At 33.6% G+C, this 25,354-nt stretch overlaps 2 protein-coding genes and 1 long non-coding RNA gene across 5 annotated transcripts in view; all 3 read right to left on the reverse strand.

Moving 5' to 3' along the window:
- LOC120415778 (four and a half LIM domains protein 2) overlaps nt 1-25,354 on the reverse strand; it is a 306,724-nt gene that overhangs the window by 200,902 nt on the left and 80,468 nt on the right. Inside the window, exon 1 of one of the 2 annotated variants that reach the window (XM_039577401.2) lies at nt 13,564-13,978. The exons of the other annotated variant lie outside the window; for it this stretch is intronic. Coding sequence (XP_039433335.1) covers nt 13,564-13,928 — 365 coding nt within the window. The 5' untranslated portion in view covers nt 13,929-13,978. Of the gene's footprint in view, nt 1-13,563; nt 13,979-25,354 lie in introns of those variants that run through there. 2 annotated transcript variants of the gene reach the window in all.
- Nucleotides 5,132-5,732, reverse strand: LOC120415786 (uncharacterized). The gene is made up of 2 exons (XR_005605264.2): nt 5,451-5,732; nt 5,132-5,390 (listed from the first exon to the last, which is right to left on the reverse strand). It is a non-coding gene; the product is annotated as an uncharacterized LOC120415786 (long non-coding RNA).
- On the reverse strand, nt 21,235-22,033 carry LOC120415784 (replication factor C subunit 3-like). Of its 2 annotated transcripts, XR_005605263.2 has the most exons (3): nt 22,019-22,033; nt 21,731-21,965; nt 21,235-21,669 (listed from the first exon to the last, which is right to left on the reverse strand). XR_005605263.2 is itself a non-coding variant. In XM_039577414.2 (2 exons), the coding sequence occupies exons 1-2, from the start codon at nt 21,969-21,971 to the stop codon at nt 21,302-21,304; spliced, it is 561 nt and encodes a 186-aa protein (XP_039433348.1). In that variant the 5' UTR covers nt 21,972-21,990; the 3' UTR covers nt 21,235-21,301. The 2 variants fall into 2 exon arrangements, 1 of the variants encoding a protein (XP_039433348.1); XM_039577414.2 differs by lacking the exon at nt 22,019-22,033 and having other exon boundaries at nt 21,779-21,990.

The following is a 25,354-nucleotide window of genomic DNA, read 5'->3' on the forward strand; positions in this document are numbered from 1 at the left end:
AGAACTAAACCAAACTGACCGTGTCTCTTGTAATTCGGCGTCGTTACAACGGTCACGCACACCTCCTCGGAACAGCTGTGGGACGCACGACGACGACGACGGCAAAATACGCGACGCCGCGACCTCGTGTCGGCGTCGGTAGTTTAGATAAAAGAATGGAGCGAGCGAGCGAGACCCGAAGTTGGACGTCTTAGAATTGGAACGAGACTAAAGTCTCAACGCAAATGGGTTCTGCTTTGACGACGAGGGGTGTGACAGATTGCGCGCGCGAACATATGTTGGAGAAAGAGAGAGAGCGATATCGGGACGGGAGAGAGTAAAATTGAATCGGAGAGAGAAAACCGAGGGAAACAAAGTGGAGACGCACGGTTGTTGAAGACGGTTGACGTCATCGGAGGCAAACACACTCTCACACACAAACCGGCCGGTGAAGGTTTCCGAGTGGAGCGTGGTGCACGTGGAGATAAAAAGTTGTGCGACGGTGTTTTGGAAAGTGATTTGAAAATAAATTGAATTTAACTTCTATTTGCTAGCAATCTTCAACTTTTCAAATCTTCAAATCTTTCAAATCTTTCAAATCTTTCAAATCTTTCAAATCTTTCAAATCTTTCAAATCTTTCAAATCTTTCAAATCTTTCAAATCTTTCAAATCTTTCAAATCTTTCAAATCTTTCAAATCTTTCAAATCTTTCAAATCTTTCAAATCTTTCAAATCTTTCAAATCTTTCAAATCTTTCAAATCTTTCAAATCTTTCAAATCTTTCAAATCTTTCAAATCTTTCAAATCTTTCAAATCTTTCAAATCGTTGAAATCTTTCAAATCTTTCAAATCTTTCAAATCTTTCAAATCTTTCAAATCTTTCAAATCGTTCAAATCTTTCAAATCCTTCAAATCTTTCAAATCTTTCAAATCTTTCGAATCTTTCAAATCTTTCAAATATTTCAAATCGTTCAAATCTTTCAAATCTTTCAAATCTTTCAAATCTTTCAAATTTTTCAAATCTTTCAAATCTTTCAAATCTTTCAAATCTTTTAAATTTTTCAAATCTTTCAAATCATTTAAATTTTTCAAATCTTTCAAATCTTCAAATCTTCAAAACTTCAAATCTTTCAAATCTTTCAAATCTTTTAAATCTTTTAAATCTTTTAAATTTTTCAAATCTTCAAAGGAGAATGGGCGAATTTGGTCCAAGGATGTACACGAACGGGACCAACTTTTTTTGAAAGATCTCGCCGAGAAATGAAAAAAAGTCTTCTGAACCAACTCTCTAAACCCCGGGGTTCAAAAGTTACAAGTTGTTGAAGTTTGAGCATTTTGAGTAAAAATATACAAAAAATCGTATTTTTGCTATTTCTAAAATCATTTATAAAATCTCTGTTTCATTATGGATTCCGATTTTCTTGACTTCATTCGACGCGTATCAGCAAAAACTATGAACTCTGATATATTTTAGCATGATTGAAACATGATTTCTCTTGTTTTTATCCGTTTGAACCGTTTGTGCAAGAGGCATCCCATAGAAACAAGTCGAAACTTCAAGGTTTTGAAACCGGATCCGACCCAAACTGCTTCAGTGAGTATGGAAGGCTTCAGTGCAATATTGTAACAACTTATTGGGATGGTCTGAGTCATCCGAGAACTCCTTGGAGTTAAGACCGGTGAGTCTACCGCCGTAACAAGCAAGATGTCGGCGGTTTTTGACCACTGATCATACCCGCATAGCTTCAGTGAGTGTGGTAGACTACTTTTCTAATGTGTTAGGATGTCATGGGTCATCCAAGGACTCCCTGGAGTTATGATCTGTGGAGCTACAGCCTTAACAAGCAAGAGGTCGACGGTTTTTGACCCCGGAACATACCCGCATAGCTTCAGTCAGTATGGTAGACTGCTTTGTTAATGTGTTGAGATGTCTTTGGTCATCCTAGGACTAGGATGGTGATGTGTTGGAGTGTCCTGGGTTCTCCTAGGACTCCCTGGAGTTATGATCTGTAGGTCTACGGCTGTTACAAGGACTCCCTGGAATGGTCCAGAACATCCCAACATAACAGCAATACAGTCTGCCATACTCACTGAATCTTTGCGGTTATGATGCGCGGTTAAAAATCGTCGACCTTTTTCTTGTTACAGTGACCCAAATATCTTAACTCCAGGGAGTCCTAGAATGACCAAAGACATCTACCACACTCACTGAAGCTATGCGGGTATGTTCCGTTGTCAAAACCGGTCGACATTTTGCTTGTTACGGTAGTAGACCCACAGATCTTAACTCCAGGGAGTCCTAGGAGAACCCAGGACACTCCAACACATCACCATAGTAGTCTACCATACTCACTGAAGCCATGCGGGTATGATCAGTGGTCAAAAACCGCCGACATCTTGCTTGTTACGGCGGTAGACTCGCCGGTCTTAACTCCAAGGAGTTCTCGGATGACTCAGACCATCCCAATAAGTTGTTACAACATTGCACTGAAGCCTTCCATACTCACTGAAGCAGTCTGGGTCGGATCCGGTTTCAAAACCTTGAAGTTTCGACTTGTTTCTATGGGATGCCTCTTGTACAAACGGTTCAAATGTATAAAAACAAGAGAAATCATGTTTCAATCATGCTAAGACATATTAGAACTCATAGTTTTTGCTGATACGCGTCGAATGAAGTCAAGATGAGCAAAATCCATAATAAAATGGAGATTTTATAAATGATTTTAGAAATAGCAAAAATACGATTTTTTGTACATTTTAACCCAAAATGCTCAAACTTCAACAACTTGTAACTTTTGAACCCCGGGGTTAAGAGAGTTGGTCCAGAAAACTTTTTTTCATGTCTCGGCGAGATCTTTCCAAAAAAGTTGGTCCCGTTCGTGTACATCCTTGGACCAGCTCCCATACAAATTTGCCCATTCTCCTTTGATTAAAATTTTTTGTGTATCTCTTCTGTCTAATCTAATTGAAAACTCTTGTTAACTATTTTTAAACTAAATTTAACAACAAGATTAAAAAAAATCTTGATTATAGGTCATTCTGATAAATAAACTGTTCTAGAGTTGCCATCTTCGAAATGAGTCTTTTCAAATTATATTTAAATCTTTGACCAAGTTATTTTTTTAAAACAGTGATTTAAAAAAACGAGAAAAGGTAAAAAATTTTGGTTAAATTTTTAAATGTGAAATTAAATTTTTGGTTAAATTTTTAAACGTGAAATTAAATTTTCTTTTAAAAATAAATTCAATAAAATTTCGATAAAGTGCTCCGTTTTCAAGTCGAATGTGCATGTATTTAGTCAAACTACTGTTTGAATCAAAACAATGATGACAAGTAATACTTTTCAAAACAGGTGCTGAAAAGTACAACTTTTCAGCATCCATTTTAATGTTGAAAAGTAAAAATTTTCAGCACTTGTTTTGAAAAATGTTTCTATTTGATTCTGTTGGTTTTGAAAGAGTCAGAATGACAGAAAATGTTAGTAGTTCCACGACGAAATTGCACAAAAATAAACTTTTTGAACTTTGTTGATACGACATTCGGTATCAAAAAGTAGATGAGAAAAAAGTAGATTATCTTAGTGTTGCCTAATGAGCCTTAGTTTTTTGATCACCAATTTCTCGGGAAATGGTCCGAATTTTAATGTTGGAAAATTAAATTTATGTGCAATTTTCTGCTCTTTTCATTGACATTATTTTTAAATAAAGGGTAATTTTTTGAAAAAGCTAAAACATTTATGTTTGCAATTCCAAATCTTGGGTTTTGTTTAAAAAAAATTTAGTCAAAAGATCTTAACATTTCTTGAAAGAATATATTTATATTAACTTCGTTAAATTTTAATTAATACAGTCCAGACTGGATTATCCGAAGCCTCGATTATCCTAAATTTTGTATGAGACTTCGGATAATCGAATCACGATCAAAAAACTTTTTCTTCTTTTTCTTGTTTTAAGCAACAAATTCGAGTTCTGCGACCCCATTTTAGTCAAATTTAAGTTTTTGATTGCCTATTAAACAATAAAATGTTTTTTTTTAATATTTCTTCACCGCCATATTGGCCGCCATCTTGTATATAAAAATTCTAAATCACTTTAGCGTAGTTTAGGGGTCATACTTAAACTCGACAATCAAAAATTAGACAACCAAAAAAAATTTTTTTTAGGATTCAATTATCCGAAGTTTTGATTATCCGAGGTGAAATTTTTCCGAGGCCTTCGGATAATCGAGTCTGGACTGTATAACATTTTTTAAACAAAATTTAACGATTATCTATCATTCATTCAATTTTGAGATAATGTTTTTGTTTCAACCTAGAAACCTATGTTGATTTTTGTTATATAAAACAGTATCCATTCATCCATTCTCTAAGTCCATGTTTATTTAATCCATGTTCTAAAAAAATCCCAAATAAAAAAAAACAATTTTTGACAATTAAAAAAAATAAAATTTTCAGATGGTTTGCGGTCAGAGGTCAAGTTTGACTGTGTTTTTGATTAACGGCTCTGATAAGATAGGTCAAAAAAGCATGCAGTTTTTTTGCTATGTTTTAGATAATCAAAACAAAACAATCAGTGATGAGTGATTAATGAGTGATTACCCAAGTAACCATCCTGCACTAAAACAAATCACTGTTCAGCACTAAAAGCGCTTTTACAGCTGCGAGCTAATGCGAAAGTGTTTTGACATCTGCATCAAAAGCGCTTTTCCAGCCGATTTGCAGCTGAGTTTGGACTTTATATTTCTGATTTCCAGCTGGCCCCTACTGTTGTTGTTCCACCCCTGCAAAATGACAACAAAGTTGAGAGAGGCAAAAATATTGCTCTCTCACATTCTCTCTCAATTCTATTTTTAGTTTGTTTTCCCGCTTTACCAACTCAGCTGTCCGAGCGGAGAGGCCCATTTTTTTGATTGAATTTACTTTGTTGGGGATGTGATGCCAGATACCAGAGGTGGTCTTCGATAATTGTTGATGGTTCCTGCGCCCGTGTTGTCACGCCTGTTTGGGAAATGTTTAACTAGTGTGATTTCACAGCTTCAATTGCCGTCACATTCTCTAGCAAAACACTCGAAACAAAACCTTTTTAAAAATGTCCGCCCTTCGGATACAAATGTAAATATATTTCTTTGAGAGAAAAACAAAACTCAATTGGATTTAGGCTCAAAACCATTTTTTATTAATAATTATCAAACGTCGCACCGCGCATCGCACAGTTAAATTATCACAAACTTAAAACACGGTACTCGCTTTCGTACATGCATCTGGGGCACCACGAAGTGTCCTCCAAATCCGGACAATTCAGCGTTGAATTCGTGGATCGTCGTACCTGCCAATGCCAGATTCTGATTTCAACAGGTGGTGTTTCCTCGCCGTCGTTGGAATATTGGAATTCCATTATACAGCTGTTGACTCCTGAAAAATATGTGTTTATTTATCAGTTATGCAAAACTAATTATCTTGTGTTAAACTTACTAAAATAGTAAAAAAGGAGTCCAAAATTTTTCCAGTTCTGATATTCCCATGTTGATTTCACTACGAGTGAGCGAGAGCTTTGTATTGTTTTGTTTTCCTTCCCGCTCACTCTCTCTCACTCTCACTCAAAATGACAGACGTGATGCCAGATTTTTAGAAAAAATAAAAACAGTGTTGCTAGTGACCGCTGTAAATCAGCTCTATTCCTGCTTTTCTTAGAGCAGTTGATTTAGAGCTGATTTGCAAAAACCTTAGCTGTTTTATGACTGACTAGCTGGTGAATGCTGTTTACCAACTAATTTATGATTTCTTTTAGTGCTGGATGGTTACTTGGGTAAATAAGCAAGTTCGATAAGATTAGAACAACATTTTCTCAAAATGAACTTCTAAACTCAGCAAAACAAAAAAAAATAGTTTAAATGTACAGTAAAGGTTTAATACAAAGTGTTTATTCCTAATCATCAATAAAATGAAAAAAAAAATGTTACATTCTATATTATGTCAGGAATCTGTGCTAATTATATTTTTTTTAAATCAAGTTTTTTTTTTAATCTAACAATCTATGCACCGTTGCTCGTGCAACGGAAACTGCTGGCTGTGAAAATCGTCATCCTGTGCCGTATCTCAGCACAAAGTGACCACATGTTCGGAAAAGTTTACGATTTCCACCACACGCGAAGGCAAGAAGCCTCTTCCCAGAGAATCGAACCCCGAGCGTGATATCCGATTTCTCACCGGTTCGTGACTTTTCCGAGTTTTTTGTTTCTCTAACGAGCAAAACAAAAAAAAAATCTCTCACGAGCATTCAGTTTTCTTTCTCTCTCTCGCTCTCTCATCATTCCATTCTCAGTTTGAATCGTGAATCGAAAGTGTTTATGTTTACGATTTTGCTTGAACGCGATATCGTTGCAACGATGCAACGCATGGCAATTTGGTAGAACAAAAACATCAACACTGCTGTCTACAATGAAAACAACCACTCTGGGCTAGGTTTCGGAAAGGTCGTAGATGTTTTTTATAGAAAATATTCATGATGATTTTGCATAACGGATTATTTCAAGCAATTTTTGATGCAAAAAAAAAAGAAACTCATCATTTCAAAAACGTTTACAAGGATAACTACACAACCACTTTGTGCAACGACGCATGGCACTTGCATGAGATCATATTATGCCTTGGCTGGGGAGACAGCATCCAAACGTGGCGCTTGGTGCAGTGTTGATAGTTTTACTTTGGAGCACAGTCGCCATCACCGACCATTGACATGTGCCAAGTTCAACAAACGAGTCATGCAAAGGAATAATTGCCACCGATTATGTCACGGATTTGTTGGGCTTGTACTTGAGGAGATTGTATATTTTTTGCACAAATCTGGCGTGAAAATTTTGTTTTGATTTGTTGAGTTGTTCTTATAATAATAAATGTTAGTTGAATGAGACTTTGTAAACTTCAACTTTCCTCTTTGTTTTTCTTTTATCTTAGCTTATTTCATGAGAATTTTTTTAAACTTTTCGAAAAAAATAATTTCTGAAATGTTCACTCATTAAAAAACGTTAAACTAAATTGTGTAGAACATAGAACATACAAATCAAAAAATGTTGTGAAAAGTCGATTTGCGAAAGTCAAGAGAACTGCTCCTTATTTGATTTTTATGTATATTTATTTAAATAAGTATATTTTTAAGGTTAAATAGCATACTTTGTTGACATTAATGCTTTATATATTTGTTTTTAAATTAACAAATACTTTTTCATTTTAAATCGATAGTTTAAATTAATGTTTACCTTTATAGTAGAAGAATCCTTGAATTCGCAGGTCAAAAGTAGAAGAAACTTACCTAAAATGAGAAGAAACAAAATAATCTGTTAGTAAATGGCATCTACGGGGGACAAATCAATGTTTGCTTTTAAACCAAATCCGACAAATCTACCCAAAAAGAGACACAATCCAAGGTTTACGACTTTGTCTCAAAACTCCGTGGGTTTGCAGTCACAAAAACCAGCAGCACCAAAGCATCATCAATATCAATCGATTTGTAATTATTGCTTTTGATTTTTTAAACCACTGGTGAAAAAAAAATTAATAACTTTTCGTAACTAGACGATAGGGCAATGAATTCAAAACCTGCGCGCCAAGAACAGGTTTCCAGTTGTTTGGCCGAGAGTTGGTATTCGCGAGGCTAATTGCCTACCGGCGAGATGTCTGGCCGACGCAGAGTCCCACGTCTTGTATCGACACGAACGTTGACACGATTGACTCATGACATCGGCGGCGACAAACAGAACAGAGGCGGCTCCATTTACAGCAAGTGCGTTAAGCTATTAGATTGGCACTGTTTTTGTTTGGACTGTGGAGCACAATGTTGTAATTGAAGCGATTGAGGTTGCACTTAACTTCTATCAAAAAATTATATGAACTTCTTAATGACACTATCACCCACAAAAAAAACGAACAAATTACAACCACTTTTGTACAAACATCATAAAGTTGTCACAGGGCAAACAAAAACGAGGTTATGTGCACTCGCTAATGACTTCCCAATAAACCGAGCCCCTTTTCGCAGCCCCGCGACTAAAATGTGTACTGAACTGACGGAATAATAGCTCATCCTTGGCAAACAACAACCACTCCATACAACAACCAGGGTAGGGTATGGAAGGCGAAAAGGCATCAACCAAAGCCAAAGTACCAACATCATCATCGTCCTCGTCAACACACTATAAAAGAGGGGAAAGCTAAAGCAGTTTAGTTGGGATGGAACAATCACTTTGATAAAGTTATTTTTGTATGTTTTGTATTTTTTGTCTTTTTTGTCTTTTTTGTCTTTTTTGTTTTTTTTTGTCTTTTTTGTCTTTTTTGTCTTTTTTGTCTTTTTTGTCTTTTTTGTCTTTTTTGTGGGTCTCGTGGCGCAGGGGTAGCGGCTTCGGCTGCCGATCCCGATGATGCTATGAGACGCGGGTTCGATTCCCGCCTTATCCACTGAGCTTCTATCGGATGGTGAAGTAAAACGTCGGTCCCGGTTTCTCCTGTCTCGTCAGAGGCGCTGGAGCAGAAATCCCACGTTAGAGGAAGGCCATGCCCCGGGGGGCGTAGTGCCAATAGTTTCGTTTTTTTCGTCTTTTTTGTCTTTTTTGTCTTTTTTGTCTTTTTTGTCTTTTTTGTCTTTTTTGTCTTTTTTGTCTTTTTTGTCTTTTTTGTCTTTTTTGTCTTTTTTGTCTTTTTTGTCTTTTTTGTCTTTTTTGTCTTTTTTGTCTTTTTTGTCTTTTTTGTCTTTTTTGTCTTTTTTGTCTTTTTTGTCTTTTTTTTCTTTTTTGTCTTTTTTGTCTTTTTTGTCTTTTTTGTCTTTTTTGTCTTTTTTGTCTTTTTTTTCTTTTTTGTCTTTTTTGTCTTTTTTGTCTTTTTTGTCTTTTTTGTCTTTTTTGTCTTTTTTGTCTTTTTTGTCTTTTTTGTCTTTTTTGTCTTTTTTGTCTTTTTTGTCTTTTTTGTCTTTTTTGTCTTTTTTGTCTTTTTTGTCTTTTTTGTCTTTTTTGTCTTTTTTGTCTTTTTTGTCTTTTTTGTCTTTTTTGTCTTTTTTGTCTTTTTTGTCTTTTTTGTCTTTTTTGTCTTTTTTGTCTTTTTTGCCTTTTTTGTCTTTTTTGTCTTTTTTGTCTTTTTTGTCTTTTTTGTCTTTTTTGTCTTTTTTGTCTTTTTTGTCTTTTTTGTCTTTTTTGTCTTTTTTGTCTTTTTTGTCTTTTTTGTCTTTTTTGTCTTTTTTGTCTTTTTTGTCTTTTTTGTCTTTTTTGTCTTTTTTGTCTTTTTTGTCTTTTTTTTCTTTTTTGTCTTTTTTGTCTTTTTTGTCTTTTTTGTCTTTTTTGTCTTTTTTTGTCTTTTTTGTCTTTTTTGTCTTTTTTGTCTTTTTTGTCTTTTTTGTCTTTTTTGTCTTTTTTGTCTTTTTTGTCTTTTTTGTCTTTTTTGTCTTTTTTGTCTTTTTTGTCTTTTTTGTCTTTTTTGTCTTTTTTGTCTTTTTTGTCTTTTTTGTCTTTTTTGTCTTTTTTGTCTTTTTTGTCTTTTTTGTCTTTTTTGTCTTTTTTGTCTTTTTTGTCTTTTTTGTCTTTTTTGCCTTTTTTGTCTTTTTTGTCTTTTTTGTCTTTTTTGTCTTTTTTGTCTTTTTTGTCTTTTTTGTCTTTTTTGTCTTTTTTGTCTTTTTTGTCTTTTTTGTCTTTTTTGTCTTTTTTGTCTTTTTTGTCTTTTTTGTCTTTTTTGTCTTTTTTGTCTTTTTTGTCTTTGTTGTCTTTTTTGTCTTTTTTGTCTTTTTTGTCTTTTTTGTCTTTTTTGTCTTTTTTGTCTTTTTTGTCTTTTTTGTCTTTTTTGTCTTTTTTGTCTTTTTTGTCTTTTTTGTCTTTTTTGTCTTTTTTGTCTTTTTTGTCTTTTTTTTCTTTTTTGTCTTTTTTTTCTTTTTTGTCTTTTTTGTCTTTTTTGTCTTTTTTGTCTTTTTTGTCTTTTTTGTCTTTTTTGTCTTTTTTGTCTTTTTTGTCTTTTTTGTCTTTTTTGTCTTTTTTGTCTTTTTTGTCTTTTTTGTCTTTTTTGTCTTTTTTGTCTTTTTTGTCTTTTTTGTCTTTTTTGTTTTTTTTGTCTTTTTTGTTTTTTTTTGTCTTTTTTGTCTTTTTTGTCTTTTTTGTCTTTTTTGTCTTTTTTGTCTTTTTTGTCTTTTTTGTCTTTTTTGTCTTTTTTGTCTTTTTTGTCTTTTTTTTTTCTTTTTTGTCTTTTTGTCTTTTTTGTCTTTTTTGTCTTTTTTGTCTTTTTTGTCTTTTTTTTCTTTTTTGTCTTTTTTGTCTTTTTTGTCTTTTTTGTCTTTTTTGTCTTTTTTGTCTTTTTTGTCTTTTTTGTCTTTTTTGTCTTTTTTGTCTTTTTTGTCTTTTTTGTCTTTTTTGTCTTTTTTGTCTTTTTTGTCTTTTTTGTCTTTTTTGTCTTTTTTGTCTTTTTTGTCTTTTTTTTCTTTTTTGTCTTTTTTGTCTTTTTTGTCTTTTTTGTCTTTTTTGTCTTTTTTGTCTTTTTTTTCTTTTTTGTCTTTTTTGTCTTTTTTGTCTTTTTTGTCTTTTTTGTCTTTTTTGTCTTTTTTGTCTTTTTTGTCTTTTTTGTCTTTTTTGTCTTTTTTGTCTTTTTTGTCTTTTTTGTCTTTTTTGTCTTTTTTGTCTTTTTTGTCTTTTTTGTCTTTTTTGTCTTTTTTGTCTTTTTTGTCTTTTTTGTCTTTTTTGTCTTTTTTGTCTTTTTTGTCTTTTTTGTCTTTTTTGTCTTTTTTGTCTTTTTTGTCTTTTTTGCCTTTTTTGTCTTTTTTGTCTTTTTTGTCTTTTTTGTCTTTTTTGTCTTTTTTGTCTTTTTTGTCTTTTTTGTCTTTTTTGTCTTTTTTGTCTTTTTTTTCTTTTTTGTCTTTTTTTTCTTTTTTGTCTTTTTTGTCTTTTTTGTCTTTTTTGTCTTTTTTGTCTTTTTTGTCTTTTTTGTCTTTTTTGTCTTTTTTGTCTTTTTTTTCTTTTTTGTCTTTTTTGTCTTTTTTGTCTTTTTTGTCTTTTTTGTCTTTTTTGTCTTTTTTGTCTTTTTTGTCTTTTTTGTCTTTTTTGTTTTTTTTTGTCTTTTTTGTCTTTTTTGTCTTTTTTGTCTTTTTTGTCTTTTTTGTCTTTTTTGTCTTTTTTGTCTTTTTTGTCTTTTTTGTCTTTTTTTTTTCTTTTTTGTCTTTTTGTCTTTTTTGTCTTTTTTGTCTTTTTTGTCTTTTTTGTCTTTTTTTTCTTTTTTGTCTTTTTTGTCTTTTTTGTCTTTTTTGTCTTTTTTGTCTTTTTTGTCTTTTTTGTCTTTTTTGTCTTTTTTGTCTTTTTTGTCTTTTTTGTCTTTTTTGTCTTTTTTGTCTTTTTTGTCTTTTTTGTCTTTTTTGTCTTTTTTGTCTTTTTTGTCTTTTTTGTCTTTTTTGTCTTTTTTTTCTTTTTTGTCTTTTTTGTCTTTTTTGTCTTTTTTGTCTTTTTTGTCTTTTTTGTCTTTTTTGTCTTTTTTGTCTTTTTTGTCTTTTTTGTCTTTTTTGTCCTTTTTGTCTTTTTTATCTTTTTTGTCTTTTTTGTCTTTTTTGTCTTTTTTGTCTTTTTTGTCTTTTTTGTCTTTTTTGTCTTTTTTGTCTTTTTTGTCTTTTTTGTCTTTTTTGTCTTTTTTGTCTTTTTTGTCTTTTTTGTCTTTTTTGTCTTTTTTGTCTTTTTGGTCTTTTTTGTCTTTTTTGTCTTTTTTGTCTTTTTTGTCTTTTTTGTCTTTTTTGTCTTTTTTGTCTTTTTTGTCTTTTTTGTCTTTTTTGTCTTTTTTGTCTTTTTTGTCTTTTTTGTCTTTTTTGTCTTTTTTGTCTTTTTTGTATTATGTATCGTGCAGCATTTCTCCAGTGCACCAGGAAAATAGCAAAAGCAAACTGTTTCCACTATTCGCATCCTTTGTGGCGTGTACAGGGTCATAAATTTTATGGCTTTTCCAACCCGCTGGCCAGAGCACTCCTCTCCCCCATTGATGATGGACACAAACACCCCCATTATGAGTAGTTTCCGGTTCCCTTCCGGCTTGTGCAGAGCAGCTGGAACAGCGTTTTTAAGGGGAGAATATGTTATGATGTGACATCAAGTGTCAGTCAAGTTGGCTAGATTTTTTTTTGTATTGTAAAGTTTGTAAAATATAAAAGTTATTTAAATTCATTTTAAATTTCTAAAATATAACAAAACTTCAAGAAATTTCAAACCAACTAACACATTTTTATTAAGATTAAAGTCGAACAATTTTCAATCCAACGACTTTAAAATCCATTTTCATGGATTGAAAATTTCCAATTCTATTCCGCATTATTTGATTGACACCGTGGTAACATGAGAGCCTAATTGAGTTCAATCTCCCGCAGTGACATTACACCACCCCCTTTTAAATGTCAATTAGGGATATTGCCATAGTGACAACTCTTGCAGATGATTGATGTGCTACTGCTGGTTTTCTCCTTTGCTCTGCTACAGACAGGATTATTCAAATTAAAATTGTTTTGGATCAAATTAACCTTTTACCAATTGACTAGTTCAAATAATGAGATCATGATTCTGACGAACGAGCTTTGAAAACTTTTGTCCTTAACCTCAAAAACAATCGATAAAAACAATCAAAAGCTCTTTTCAATCTTTCCAAAGTTTCTTTGAAAAGGAACAAAGGATCACCAAGCAAATAAAAGAGCTGTCAGCTCAGCACATTATTACAGACAGTAATTGGCACACACTAAGAGCCAAACTGACACTCTTTCGTGCACACTCACTCACACTCTTGCCAATCACGATGATAACCGTAACCATAAATGCATATCGTTATTATTTATGTTTCGGCAGTGGCAGTATATAAAAATCGTTGATGCTTTTATGATGTAGGGTAGTTGGTTATTTTTTTGGATTACCAATATCTAGTAAAAATTGTAAATAAAATATTCAGCTAAAATAATCTAATTTAAAGTTAATCAAATATTATCCGACTTAATGACCTTCTACCATACTCTTATCGCTGGGTTTTCTGGGTGGTAAAACAGTATCGTCATTCACTCTCCAACAATGTCGAAATTGCCAGTTAGACTGACAGATCCTCGGGCAGACCGGAAACCGACCCGGAACGGGGGAAGAATCAATACATATATAAAGGACGCCAAGTAACACTAATAGAGGCTGACCTGCCTTCCGGAGAAAAGTATGGTGTTTGATGTGTCTGGTGATGTCTGCCCGCCCCTCCCCTTACCCCTCTTTTCAACATTTTGTCAAACATAAGTGGGAAAGTATTGCTAAAAATGCATCTTTTCATGTAAAAACCATGTTAAAATCAATTAAAAACTTCATTAAGGATTTTTTTTTTGAGTTGAATAGAAGTCGTCCAAGAACTGGCATCCCGTTTCACCTTAAATTTCAAAAAGGTCTATTTCTCTTATTGTTGGTTGAAATTCTACCAAACTGTTGACAATCGATAATGACCGTACACACCTCTTCTTCACTAGTCTACCGAGTCAGACCTCCCTCCTCCCTTTGCAGTGTAATCCAATCCTCCTCAAACACACACAACACACAAAAAAACCCTACTTTGACCAATATCTCCTTACCCGTTATCACCATCGTCGTCAGCAACCTTATCGTTCCGTCCTCCACTGCTGCAACGACAACCCCTGGCGGCCATGGTCAACCCACCTCCCCCTCCGGACAAGGTCACCGCCTTCGTCCCCGGGCTCGATTTCTTCCGCCGAATGGCGAGGTGACGCTCGCGCGACGGAAATTTCGGCGTCTTCCGGATTAGAACGGGCTGGACCTGGATGGACGAGGAGCAGCAGCCCCGCTGCGACAGTCGCCGCAAACTGGCCATCGCGGCCAGGGCCTGCCCGAAGGAGGCCCGTGGCTTGTCGTCGCTGCTGGTGGTGCTCGACGAGCTGGCCGAGCTGGTGCAGCTGGCTCGGTGGTGGCGAAGACGCATTTTCCAACGAGTGCAGCACTACTGCTTGGGCAATTGAACGTTTACACACTAATTAGGTGGAGGGAAACACTTGACGAAGTCGAAGAGCTGGTGGAACTGATAATAATCTACTTATTGCACGAGGTAACTGATATAGGGAGGAATTAAACTCGCTGGTGGGTGCGATTTTGGGTTTTGGGGTTTAGTGCTTAAAGGTTCTTTGAGTAAATTTCAACAGTTTAAAGTAGGTCAAATTGAACGATCCTCGGTCCCAACCTGGTCACAGCACCTAAAAGGACCTAATAAAAATAAGTTATTAATAAAAAAAGCAGGTCAAAGGGGTTGTTCATTTAAATTTAAAAAAAACGCATTAAATCGTATTTTTGTTGATTTTGTCGTTTTTGTCGTTTTTGTCGTTTTTGTCGTTTTTGTCGTTTTTGTAGTTTTTTTTGTTTTTGTCGTTTTTTTTGTTTTTGTCGTTTTTGTTAATTTTCTCATTTTTGACGTTTTTGTCGTTTTTGTCGTTTTTGTCATTTTTGTCATTTTTGTCATTTTTGTCATTTTTGTCATTTTTGTCATTTTTGTCATTTTTGTCATTTTTGTCATTTTTGTCATTTTTGTCATTTTTGTCATTTTTGTCATTTTTGTCATTTTTGTCATTTTTGTCATTTTTGTCATTTTTGTCATTTTTGTCATTTTTGTCATTTTTGTCATTTTTGTCATTTTTGTCATTTTTGTCATTTTTGTCATTTTTGTCATTTTTGTCATTTTTGTCATTTTTGTCATTTTTGTCATTTTTGTCATTTTTGTCATTTTTGTCATTTTTGTCATTTTTGTCATTTTTGTCGCTTTTGTTGTTTTTGTCATTTTTGTCGTTTTTGTCGTTTTGGTCGTTTTGGTCGTTTTGGTCGTTTTGGTCGTTTTTGTCGTTTTTGTCGTTTTGGTCGTTTTTGTCGTTTTTATCGTTTTTGTCGTTTTTGTCGTTTTTGTCGTTTTTGTCGTTTTTGTCGTTTTTGTCATTTTTGTCATTTTTGTCATTTTTGTCATTTTTGTCATTTTTGTCATTTTTGTCATTTTTGTCATTTTTGTCGTTTTTGTTGTTTTTGTCATTTTTGTCATTTTTGTCATTTTTGTCATTTTTGTCATTTTTGTCATTTTTGTCATTTTTGTCATTTTTGTCATTTTTGTCATTTTTGTCATTTTTGTCATTTTTGTCATTTTTGTCATTTTTGTCATTTTTGTCATTTTTGTCATTTTTGTCATTTTTGTCATTTTTGTCATTTTTGTCATTTTTGTCATTTTTGTCATTTTTGTCATTTTTGTCATTTTTGTCATTTTTGTCATTTTTGTCATTTTTGTCATTTTTGTCATTTTTGTCATTTTTGTCATTTTTGTCATTTTTGTCATTTTTGTCATTTTTGTCATTTTTGTCATTTTTGTCATTTTTGTCATTTTTGTCATTTTTGTCATTTTTGTCATTTTTGTCATTTTTGTCATTTTTGTCATTTTTGTCATTTTTGTCATTTTTGTCATTTTTGTCATTTTTGTCATTTTTGTCGTTTTTGTCATTTTTGTCATTTTTGTCATTTTTGTCATTTTTGTCATTTTTGTCATTTTTGTCATTTTTGTCATTTTTGTCATTTTTGTCATTTTTGTCATTTTTGTCATTTTTGTCATTTTTGTCATTTTTGTCATTTTTGTCATTTTTGTCATTTTTGTCATTTTTGTCATTTTTGTCATTTTTGTCATTTTTGTCATTTTTGTCATTTTTGTCATTTTTGTCATTTTTGTCATTTTTGTCATTTTTGTAATTTTTGTCATTTTTGTCATTTTTGTCATTTTTGTCATTTTTGTCATTTTTGTCATTTTTGTCATTTTTGTCATTTTTGTCATTTTTGTCATTTTTGTCATTTTTGTCATTTTTGTCATTTTTGTCATTTTTGTCATTTTTGTCGTTTTTGTTGTTTTTGTAATTTTTGTTGTTTTTGTAATTTTTGTAATTTTTGTAATTTTTGTAATTTTTGTCATTTTTGTCATTTTTGTCATTTTTGTCATTTTTGTCATTTTTGTCATTTTTGTCATTTTTGTCATTTTTGTCATTTTTGTAATTTTTGTCATTTTTGTCATTTTTGTCATTTTTGTCATTTTTGTCATTTTTGTCATTTTTGTCATTTTTGTCATTTTTGTCATTTTTGTCATTTTTGTCATTTTTGTCATTTTTGTCATTTTTGTCATTTTTGTCATTTTTGTCATTTTTGTCATTTTTGTCATTTTTGTCATTTTTGTCATTTTTGTCATTTTTGTCATTTTTGTCATTTTTGTCATTTTTGTCATTTTTGTCATTTTTGTCATTTTTGTCGTTTTTGTTGTTTTTGTAATTTTTGTAATTTTTGTAATTTTTGTAATTTTTGTAATTTTTGTAATTTTTGTAATTTTTGTCATTTTTGTCATTTTTGTCATTTTTGTCATTTTTGTCGTTTTTGTCGTTTTTGTCGTTTTTGTCGTTTTTGTCGTTTTGGTCGTTTTGGTCGTTTTGGTCGTTTTTATCGTTTTTATCGTTTTTGTCGTTTTTGTCGTTTTTGTCGTTTTTGTCGTTTTTGTCGTTTTTGTCGTTTTTGTCGTTTTGTCGTTTTTGTCGTTTTTGTCGTTTTTTGTCGTTTTTGTCGTTTTTGTCGTTTTTGTCGTTTTTGTCGTTTTTGTCGTTTTTGTCGTTTTTGTCGTTTTTGTCGTTTTTGTCGTTTTTTGTCGTTTTGGTCGTTTTGGTCGTTTTTGTCGTTTTTATCGTTTTTGTCGTTTTTGTCGTTTTTTGTCGTTTTTGTCGTTTTTGTCGTTTTTGTCGTTTTTGTCGTTTTTGTCGTTTTTGTCGTTTTTGTCGTTTTTGTCGTTTTTGTCGTTTTTGTCGTTTTTGTCGTTTTTGTCGTTTTTGTAGTTTTTGTCGTTTTTGTCGTTTTTGTCGTTTTTGTCGTTTTTGTCGTTTTTGTCGTTTTTGTCGTTTTTGTCGTTTTTGTCGTTTTTGTCGTTTTTGTCGTTTTTGTCGTTTTTGTCGTTTTTGTCGTTTTTGTCGTTTTTGTCGTTTTTGTCGTTTTTGTCTTTTTGTCTTTTTGTCTTTTTGTCTTTTTGTCTTTTTGTCTTTTTGTCTTTTTGTCTTTTTGTCTTTTTGTCTTTTTGTCTTTTTGTCTTTTTGTCTTTTTGTCTTTTTGTATTTTTGTTTTTTGTTATTTTTGTTTTGGTTTTATTTGTCTTTTAGTCTTTATGTTTTTTAACGTTGAAAATCAATAGTAACTTTTTGATTGGGCTAAACATAAACGCTTTTTTGGTACATTTTGAAATGTTTGACTAAATTCTTACGTTTTGAAATTATTTTTGAAGAAAAAAGCAGAAAAAAAATATTCAAATAAATTAAGAAAAGAAAAGTGGAATACTTTAAATCTAAAGAATGAATTATCGGTTTCATGATAAACTCAATAAAAGTTCACTTCCGAAAAAAATTGATAAAAATTGATAGTTTTCCTTTTATCAAATTGTGTGCATTTAAGCAAATATGTATCTTTTTATTGCAATTTAATTTGGTCAGTCTCAAACCAAACCTTGTTATGTATAGAAGTATTTAGTTAATAAAAATAACCACACCAGCAAGTTTTCTCCAGCAAACTCTATTAAAAATAGTAAACACCGGTAGTATCAGTATTGGTGCACTTCACACTACACCAGCACATCGAAAACAACCGTGCTGAGTGTTGCAATTTTTATTTCTCTTCTTGTACTGGAGCACGATCACACAACATACTCTTGCTGAATAGTTCCCTCTATTATTGGCACTAACACACGAAGCCCACGAACAACCGCAGCGCACGATCTACGCGTTATGTCACAGATCGTAACTCACAAACTGTGGTGGCCAACGTGCCTCGTCGGAACCGGTTCCCTTTCAAACGACAGCAAACACACTTCACACTACAATACACACACGCACACAACTCGTCTAGATCGCTGATCCAGGCATGATCTTGGTCGTGGATCATTGGTTATTGCGACCTTTGCTGTAGAAATTGTGCGTCTAGTGTTCTAGCGATCTTCCGAATCTTCACCTTGACGAAACCTTCGCGCAGATCACTCACTGGAATCACCACAAAACTTCACCGACCGCCGCACATCAAACTTCGTCAGGTACAATCACGCCGAACTTTGCTGAGGAAGTGACTTGGTCGTCGTCGTCGTAAGCAGAGTCGTCGTTACGGCGGTGATCGCGCGAAGAAATGAACGAGCTATTGCGCTAGCAAAAACTCACCCGAGCGAGCCAAATGGAATCACAACAGAAGAAAGAAGAGAGAGGGAGGAGAAAAAAGTGCAACGAAAACGGATGGAATGGAGCAATCGATGGCAAAACAAGAAACCGATAAGACGATCGAGCTTGAGTTTGCACGACTTACGCGATGCAAACAATCCAAAACAAATCGATGGCGCGCCACCAATACATCGGACGAAACATTCAAGTAGTGGTAGGTGTGAGGATCACGCAAGAAAGTGTTGGTGAGAAAATAAAAAAAGAGTATTGTTTTGATTTGACATTGCGACCGATCGCCGGCGTACAGACTTAATGGGTTGGTTTAATTGCAGCAATAAAGAGACAGAGTCTGACTTTGAGCGAGTCAAATGCATGAATCAACGCGAGGTTGTCACGACGGTGGAATGGTGATTGTTGTATTGATAGGAGTTTGAGGTTGGACAAATACAGCTGAACCGTCTCGCCCCTATGGTTTATAGACTCTATTCAAAATTTAAATTTGTAGGAGAAAAAAGTGCAAATCGAACACAAGACCAATAGCATCAACGGAATTGGCGGGCGCAGTCGCTATTCACTCTACCGTAGAGTACTATAACTATTTACTGAATTTTAGCCAAATTAAAGAAAGAATCCTTACTACACAAATAGAAATTCTGTAAGCTAATCCGATAACTTTAGGTGGTCAAATTTAGTAAACATTAAAATGTTTTCAAAATTGACAACATTGTCGTTCAAAATAGTAAAAAAAAGTTTTCAAATACGGTGAAAAGGGAAGGCAATCGGATTTTTTAAATCACGACTTACATTTCAAAAGAGAATAATAAAAAAAAAACTCATTCAAAAAATTTCAAAAAATTCAATCATTCGGTGGCTATATCTTACAAACGGGGCATTTTATTGAAAAAATCATAAAATCTTTTTTGACTGAAAATTCAATTTAACATTAAAAAATGTGGACAAAATGTGCAAAATTTTTCATCTTATTTCTCTATAGCTCAAACGTTACCTGTTTTGTCCCTTAAAACAAATCAAAGATTTTCGAAAAAAATAAAAATATGGATTTTTTGATAATTTTTGGATTTCTGGAGATAATGAAAATTTGGTTTTTTGGTGCCGATGGCACTAAATTGGTCAAAAAATTCCTGCAAAAGTCACAGATTTTCGAATATTTACGTACCATTTTTGTATGGACAGCTGCCAAAACTGTAAGGAGACTTGTATGGGTGAACCAATGACACTTCCGGTTTCGCAGAGAAATGCTCAATTTCGGGTGAACATTTTAACCTAAAAATGGCTTCATTCGAAAACGTTGCAGTTAAAAAAAATAAAATTACTTTCAGATTAATAATGTACTTTTTCTGCTTAAATTAATTTTGGATTTTTTTTCGTAAAAATTTTCGATACATTTTTTCAAAAATCATAACTTTATAAATTCATTCATTTAGTTTAACATATTATAATATTAACTAAAATTACAATTGCCATGCCATAACATAACAGGATGGTCACAAGTTGGTCACTCAAATCGGGAAATCGAAAAGTCGGGAATTCGCTAAAATCCGCGAAAAATCTGGAAAAATCTAAAAAAGACGGGAATTCCAAGCAAACTTGTTCGATTTCTTATTATAGGTTTTAAATAAATGTGTAATACTTTGAGCTATTTTTAGTTCAGTTTCGCTCAAATTGTTTTGAGAACTAAATTTAAATGTAAGGTTTCTTTTTCTATTTTAATCTATTTAAGGGGTTACATACATGTAAATCGGCAAAAATGTCAGAAGTTGATTGAGCGCACATATGATTTTTGCCTTCCTCACCTTACTGAGGAAAGGCTATAAAATCACTCGAAAAATGAACTTCTTAATTTGACCACCTAGACCCACCTTCACGTATACCTATCGACTCAGAATCATGTTCTGAGCAAATGTCTGTGTGGATGTGTGTAGGTGGGTGGACAAAAAATTGTCACTCGATTATCTCCGGATTGACTTAACGGATTTTGACCGTTTTGGTCTCATTCGATCCGTCTTGGGGTCCCATAAGTCTCTATTTAAAATCAGCAAGTTTAGTTAAGTACTTTAAAAGTTATGCTTAAAAAACAATTTTAACCAAAGTCCGGAAGATTGTAAAAAGGGTGGTTTTTGTAAGAAAACCCATCATGTTATACATTTTTAGAAAGGTATTTAAAAGACCTTTCCAACGATCCCAAAACATTGAAGATCTGACAACCCTATCAAAAGTTATAAGCACTTAAGTGTTATTTATCCACTTTTTTGAGGCCGGATCTCATATATTTTGATGAAAACGTTGTCCGGATCTATCATGCGACCCATCGTTAGATGGGTAATCAAGAGACCTTTCCAACGAGCCCAAAACATTGAAGATCTGACAACCCTATCAAAAGTTATAAGCACTTAAGTGTTATTTATCCACTTTTTTGAGGCCGGATCTCATATATTTTGATGAAAACGTTGTCCGGATCTATCATGCGACCCATCGTTAGATGGGTAATCAAGAGACCTTTCCAATGAGCCCAACACATTGAAGATCTGACAACCCTATCAAAAGTTATAAGCACTTAAGTGTTATTTATCCACTTTTTTGAGGCCGGATCTCATATATTTTGACAAAAACGTTGTCCGGATCTATCATGCGACCCATCGTTAGATGGGTAATCAAAAGACCTGTTCAACGAGCCCAAAACATTGAAGATCTGACAAACCTATCAAAAGTTATTATCACTTAAGTGTTATTTATCCACTTTTTTGAGGCCGGATCTCATATATTTTGATGAAAACGTTGTCCGAATCCATCGTGCAAGCAGTTGTTCGAAAAGTTATCGTAAGATCTTTCCAATGAGTCCAAAAATTTACCAACTTTATCTCATTCTAGTTAATTTCTACACCAATTAAAGACCGGAACTTGTTTAACTGGGGTTTTTCAGTGTTAGATACTTTTGTAAACAAAATCATTCCTCTTTCAATTCGGTTGGTAATTATTTTACTTAAAATGTATTCTTTCATTAGCAACAATCAAACAACTGTCTTCTAAATAACAACACATATTTATTCGACAAAAAAGAAAAAAATATAATCCAAAACAATTCAAAAAATCATCTGTGTCCATCACGAACGCATGGCTCAAAAACTTCTTGCGTCATAACCTGTGCCACGGACGTCTCTCGATGGAAGATGTGCTTACTGCCCTGCTGCATCCGGTGCTCGTACAGACTGGCAAAGTAGAGCGTTTGCGTCTTCAGGCGCATGTCGCAGTTCTTGAGCAGATTCTCCACCAACCCGCGTAAGGTCACATTCGATGGGACACCCTGCGACAGCAGCTCCCGGCTCGCTTCCAGCGGTCTCGCCCAGGAACACCTGTCAGTCGATCTCCAGCACGTTTTATTGCACGGTGAACGGATACTGCAGCACCTTGCACGCCTCCAGCAACAAAATGTTCCGGCGCACTTTCTTAGCAAATTTTCTGTAAAAGGTTTAAATTAATTCAGTCATTTTTTGCAAGACAAACTTCTGGAAATCCTTACGATCAAAATGTTGACAATCTCCTCACCAGCTCACAGGTGGCCATGTACTTTTTCTTTGGGATTGGGCGTCCTTCGTTAGCTTTTTCACTTCCGACAGCACGATCGTCTTAATCTCCCGCTGGCCGCTGGGGTCAGTTTGCTGCGTTTGTGCAATCTGCTCAGTGATGACGTTCCGGTCGTAGAACCCACCGTCCGGGTTTACCTCGATGTGATGGTTGCTCCACGGCGTGGTAAACTTCATGATTTCGCTGTAAAATCTCTTCCGATGACAGTTGTAAACGTAAATACCACGAAGATAATTTGACAGATTGCACGTTTGACAGCGGAAACTGTTATACTCTGTTATACGTGCGCAAGGTCCACACTAGGGGTGCCTAACCTTTTGGGCATGCGGGCCAGATTTGATTTTTCTGAAGAAGTGGCGGGCCCGAGGGCGGGCCGGTCGTTTATTTGATAAAAGTTGAAAAGTAAAAAAAAAATAGAACACTTTTTGGGTAGTTAATCAATTATTTAAACAATAATCCTTAAAACGATTTTAAATGCACACACAATTGAAACAATGTAAGAAAAAACATCTAATAGTTTTTAATTCGCTATTCTTCGATTTTTTGTAAAGGCTAGTATGGAGAACGGAAGTAAAGGGGTCGAGAAACAGCTTTACGAACAGCAGAACAAAGGAGAGAGAGCGTTTTCTTGGGGCTTTTCTTCACCCTCTCTGGATTGCTTTCGCTGCCGCTGCTGCCCATTTGTTATTTTTCTTGATTTGTTCCTTCCGAAGTACACCGCTTAAACAATTTAAGTTAATGACATATCTTTATTTCAGTATCATTAATTTACTTTTTTCAAAGATTTTTCAAACAAAACTTTAACAAAAAAGTTGTTCTGAAAAAGATATTTTTTTGCTTACTCGTTTATTGGGTGACTTTGATAGGTTTGCGATTTTTTCCGCAAAATGAAGAGTACAATCAAAATACTAACAGAATTGTTAAGAAATTTACTGACCGTGGTAGAGAAGTGTTCAAAGTACCTCAAAAATAACTTTTCATAAAATTTTGAAAAGTTTAAAAAGTTAGTTAACTATAGTTAAGAAAAAGTTGACGGAAGTCATTATTTTAAACTTCTCAAAGTGTCATGATTTTCTCAATGAACCTGATTTTGAATCGAAAGACAGAATGCATTTTTGGATTCTTTGTACAATTTTCCACTAGGAGAAAGTTAAATAAGTTTGTAAAAAATAAATAATATCTGTTTTTGAAACACAATTAAAACAAATCTCCAAATATATAGGCAGATTCAGTTTAATAAATTTCATGTAAAATGTGAAAACTTGTGATTTGTGCTTCGAATTCAGTATAAAATGCTATATAAATCGATAACTTTATAAACAAAACTAGTTTAAACAAATTTCAGGCAAAATTCCGATTTTTTAATAATTTTAATTAAAATTTGTATGTATTTTGTTAAAAAGCTTATAAACTTAGTTAACTAAATATAAACATTGTTTTTTTTAAACTACTTCAGTGATACCACATTTAACGTACACATAAAATTTTAATATCTTAAATATGATTTTAACAAGAAAAACTATGACTATCAAAGTCACCCCGGAATTCAAACTAAGAATTTTTAACGTAACTATTTTTCTAAACACTATTGAAAAAACTTTTGACATTCATATTTTATGATGAGAAAGGATAAAAGTGAGGAAGGCACTAACCACCTGATGGTGGATTAAGTAACGTTTTTTTAATCTGTTTTCGAACATTAAAATATACATTTTCATCTACTAACAAAACAAATTTGGAGCCATTTTGTTGTATCGTTGCCGAGATATAGCTATTTGGAGTTAGCAGTTTCAAAAAACGGGTGCCACGATATCTCAACACTGCTCTAACCAAATCGGCTCAAAAGTTTGAAGAAGACTCGTCATACTATTCCCGTGTGCATGACGAAGGCCGATTTTCCAAAAGTTTATTCTAAAAAACGTTACTTAATCCACCTTTAGGTGGTTGGTGCCTTCCTCACATTCATAAAGTCAATACATTCAGTAAAAATAGCAACATTCCCTTAACATGTTTAACAAATCAACTTTATTACTAATTTCTTTTGATAGGGTTCGCAGACCATTAATTTTTCTGGCTCATCGGCAAAAAAAACCTATCCAACGATAGTTCGCATGGAAGATTAAGACAATATTTTTTATCACAATATCTGAATTTCGACCTCTTAAATGTGTATAAATAACACTTAAGTGCTAATAACTTTTGAAAGGGTTGTCAGATCCTCGATGTATTAGGCTCATTTGAAAGGTCTTTCAATTGTCTAACTAACGACAGGTCGCATAATGGACCCGGACATCATTTTTACTAAAATATCTGAGATCCGGCCTCCAAAAAGTGTATAAATAACACTTAAGTGCCAATAACTTTTGATAGGGTTGTCAGATCCTTGATGTTTTAGGCTCATTTGAAAGGTCTTTTGATTATCTAACTAACGACAGGTCGCATGATGGACCCGGACATCATTTTTACTAAAATATCTGAGATCCGGCCTCCAAAAAGTGTATAAATAACACTTAAGTGCCAATAACTTTTGATAGGGTTGTCAGATCCTTGATGTTTTAGGCACATTTGAAAGGTCTTTCGATTATCTAACTAACGATGGGTTGCATGATGGACCCGGACATCATTATCATTGAAATATCTGAGATCCGGCCTCCAAAAAGTGTATAAATAACACTTAAGTGCCAATAACTTTTGATAGGGTTGTCAGATCCTTGATGTTTTAGGCTCATTTGAAAGGTCTTTTGATTATCTAACTAACGACAGGTCGCATGATGGACCCGGACATCATTTTTACTAAAATATCTGAGATCCGGCCTCCAAAAAGTGTATAAATAACACTTAAGTGCCAATAACTTTTGATAGGGTTGTCAGATCCTTGATGTTTTAGGCACATTTGAAAGGTCTTTCGATTATCTAACTAACAATGGGTCGCATGATGGACCCGGACATCATTTTTACTGAAATATCTGAGATCCGGCCTCCAAAAAGTGTATAAATAACACTTAAGTGCTAATAACTTTTGATAGGGTTGTCAGATCTTCAATGTTTTGGGCTCATTGGAAAGGTCTTTTTAATACCTTTCTGAAAATGTATAACATGATAGAGTTTCCTGCAAAAACCACCCTTTTTACAATCTTCCGGACATACGCCAAAATAGTTTTTTTAGCATAACTTTTGAAGTACTTAACTAAACCTGCTGATTTTAAATAGAGACCTATGGGACCCCAAGACGGATCGAATGAGACTACTACGGTCAAAATCCGTTCATCCAGTCCGGAGATAATCGAGTGACAATTTTTTTGTCCACCCACCTACACACATCCACACAGACATTTGCTCAGAACATGATTCTGAGTCGATAGGTATACGTGAAGGTGGGTCTACAAGGTCGAATTAAGAAGTTCATTTTCCGAGTGATTTTATAGCCTTTCCTCAGTAAGGTGAGGAAGGCAAAAAGATAAAAATATTTTTATGTTTTGCATATAAAAAACCGTCAGTATTTGATTTTTGTATTTTTTTAAAAAAAGCAAAATTTAAAAATCGGGCTTCGTCATGCACA

This window comes from Culex pipiens, chromosome 3, assembly GCF_016801865.2.
Source record: "Culex pipiens pallens isolate TS chromosome 3, TS_CPP_V2, whole genome shotgun sequence".
NCBI lineage: Eukaryota > Metazoa > Arthropoda > Insecta > Diptera > Culicidae > Culex > Culex pipiens.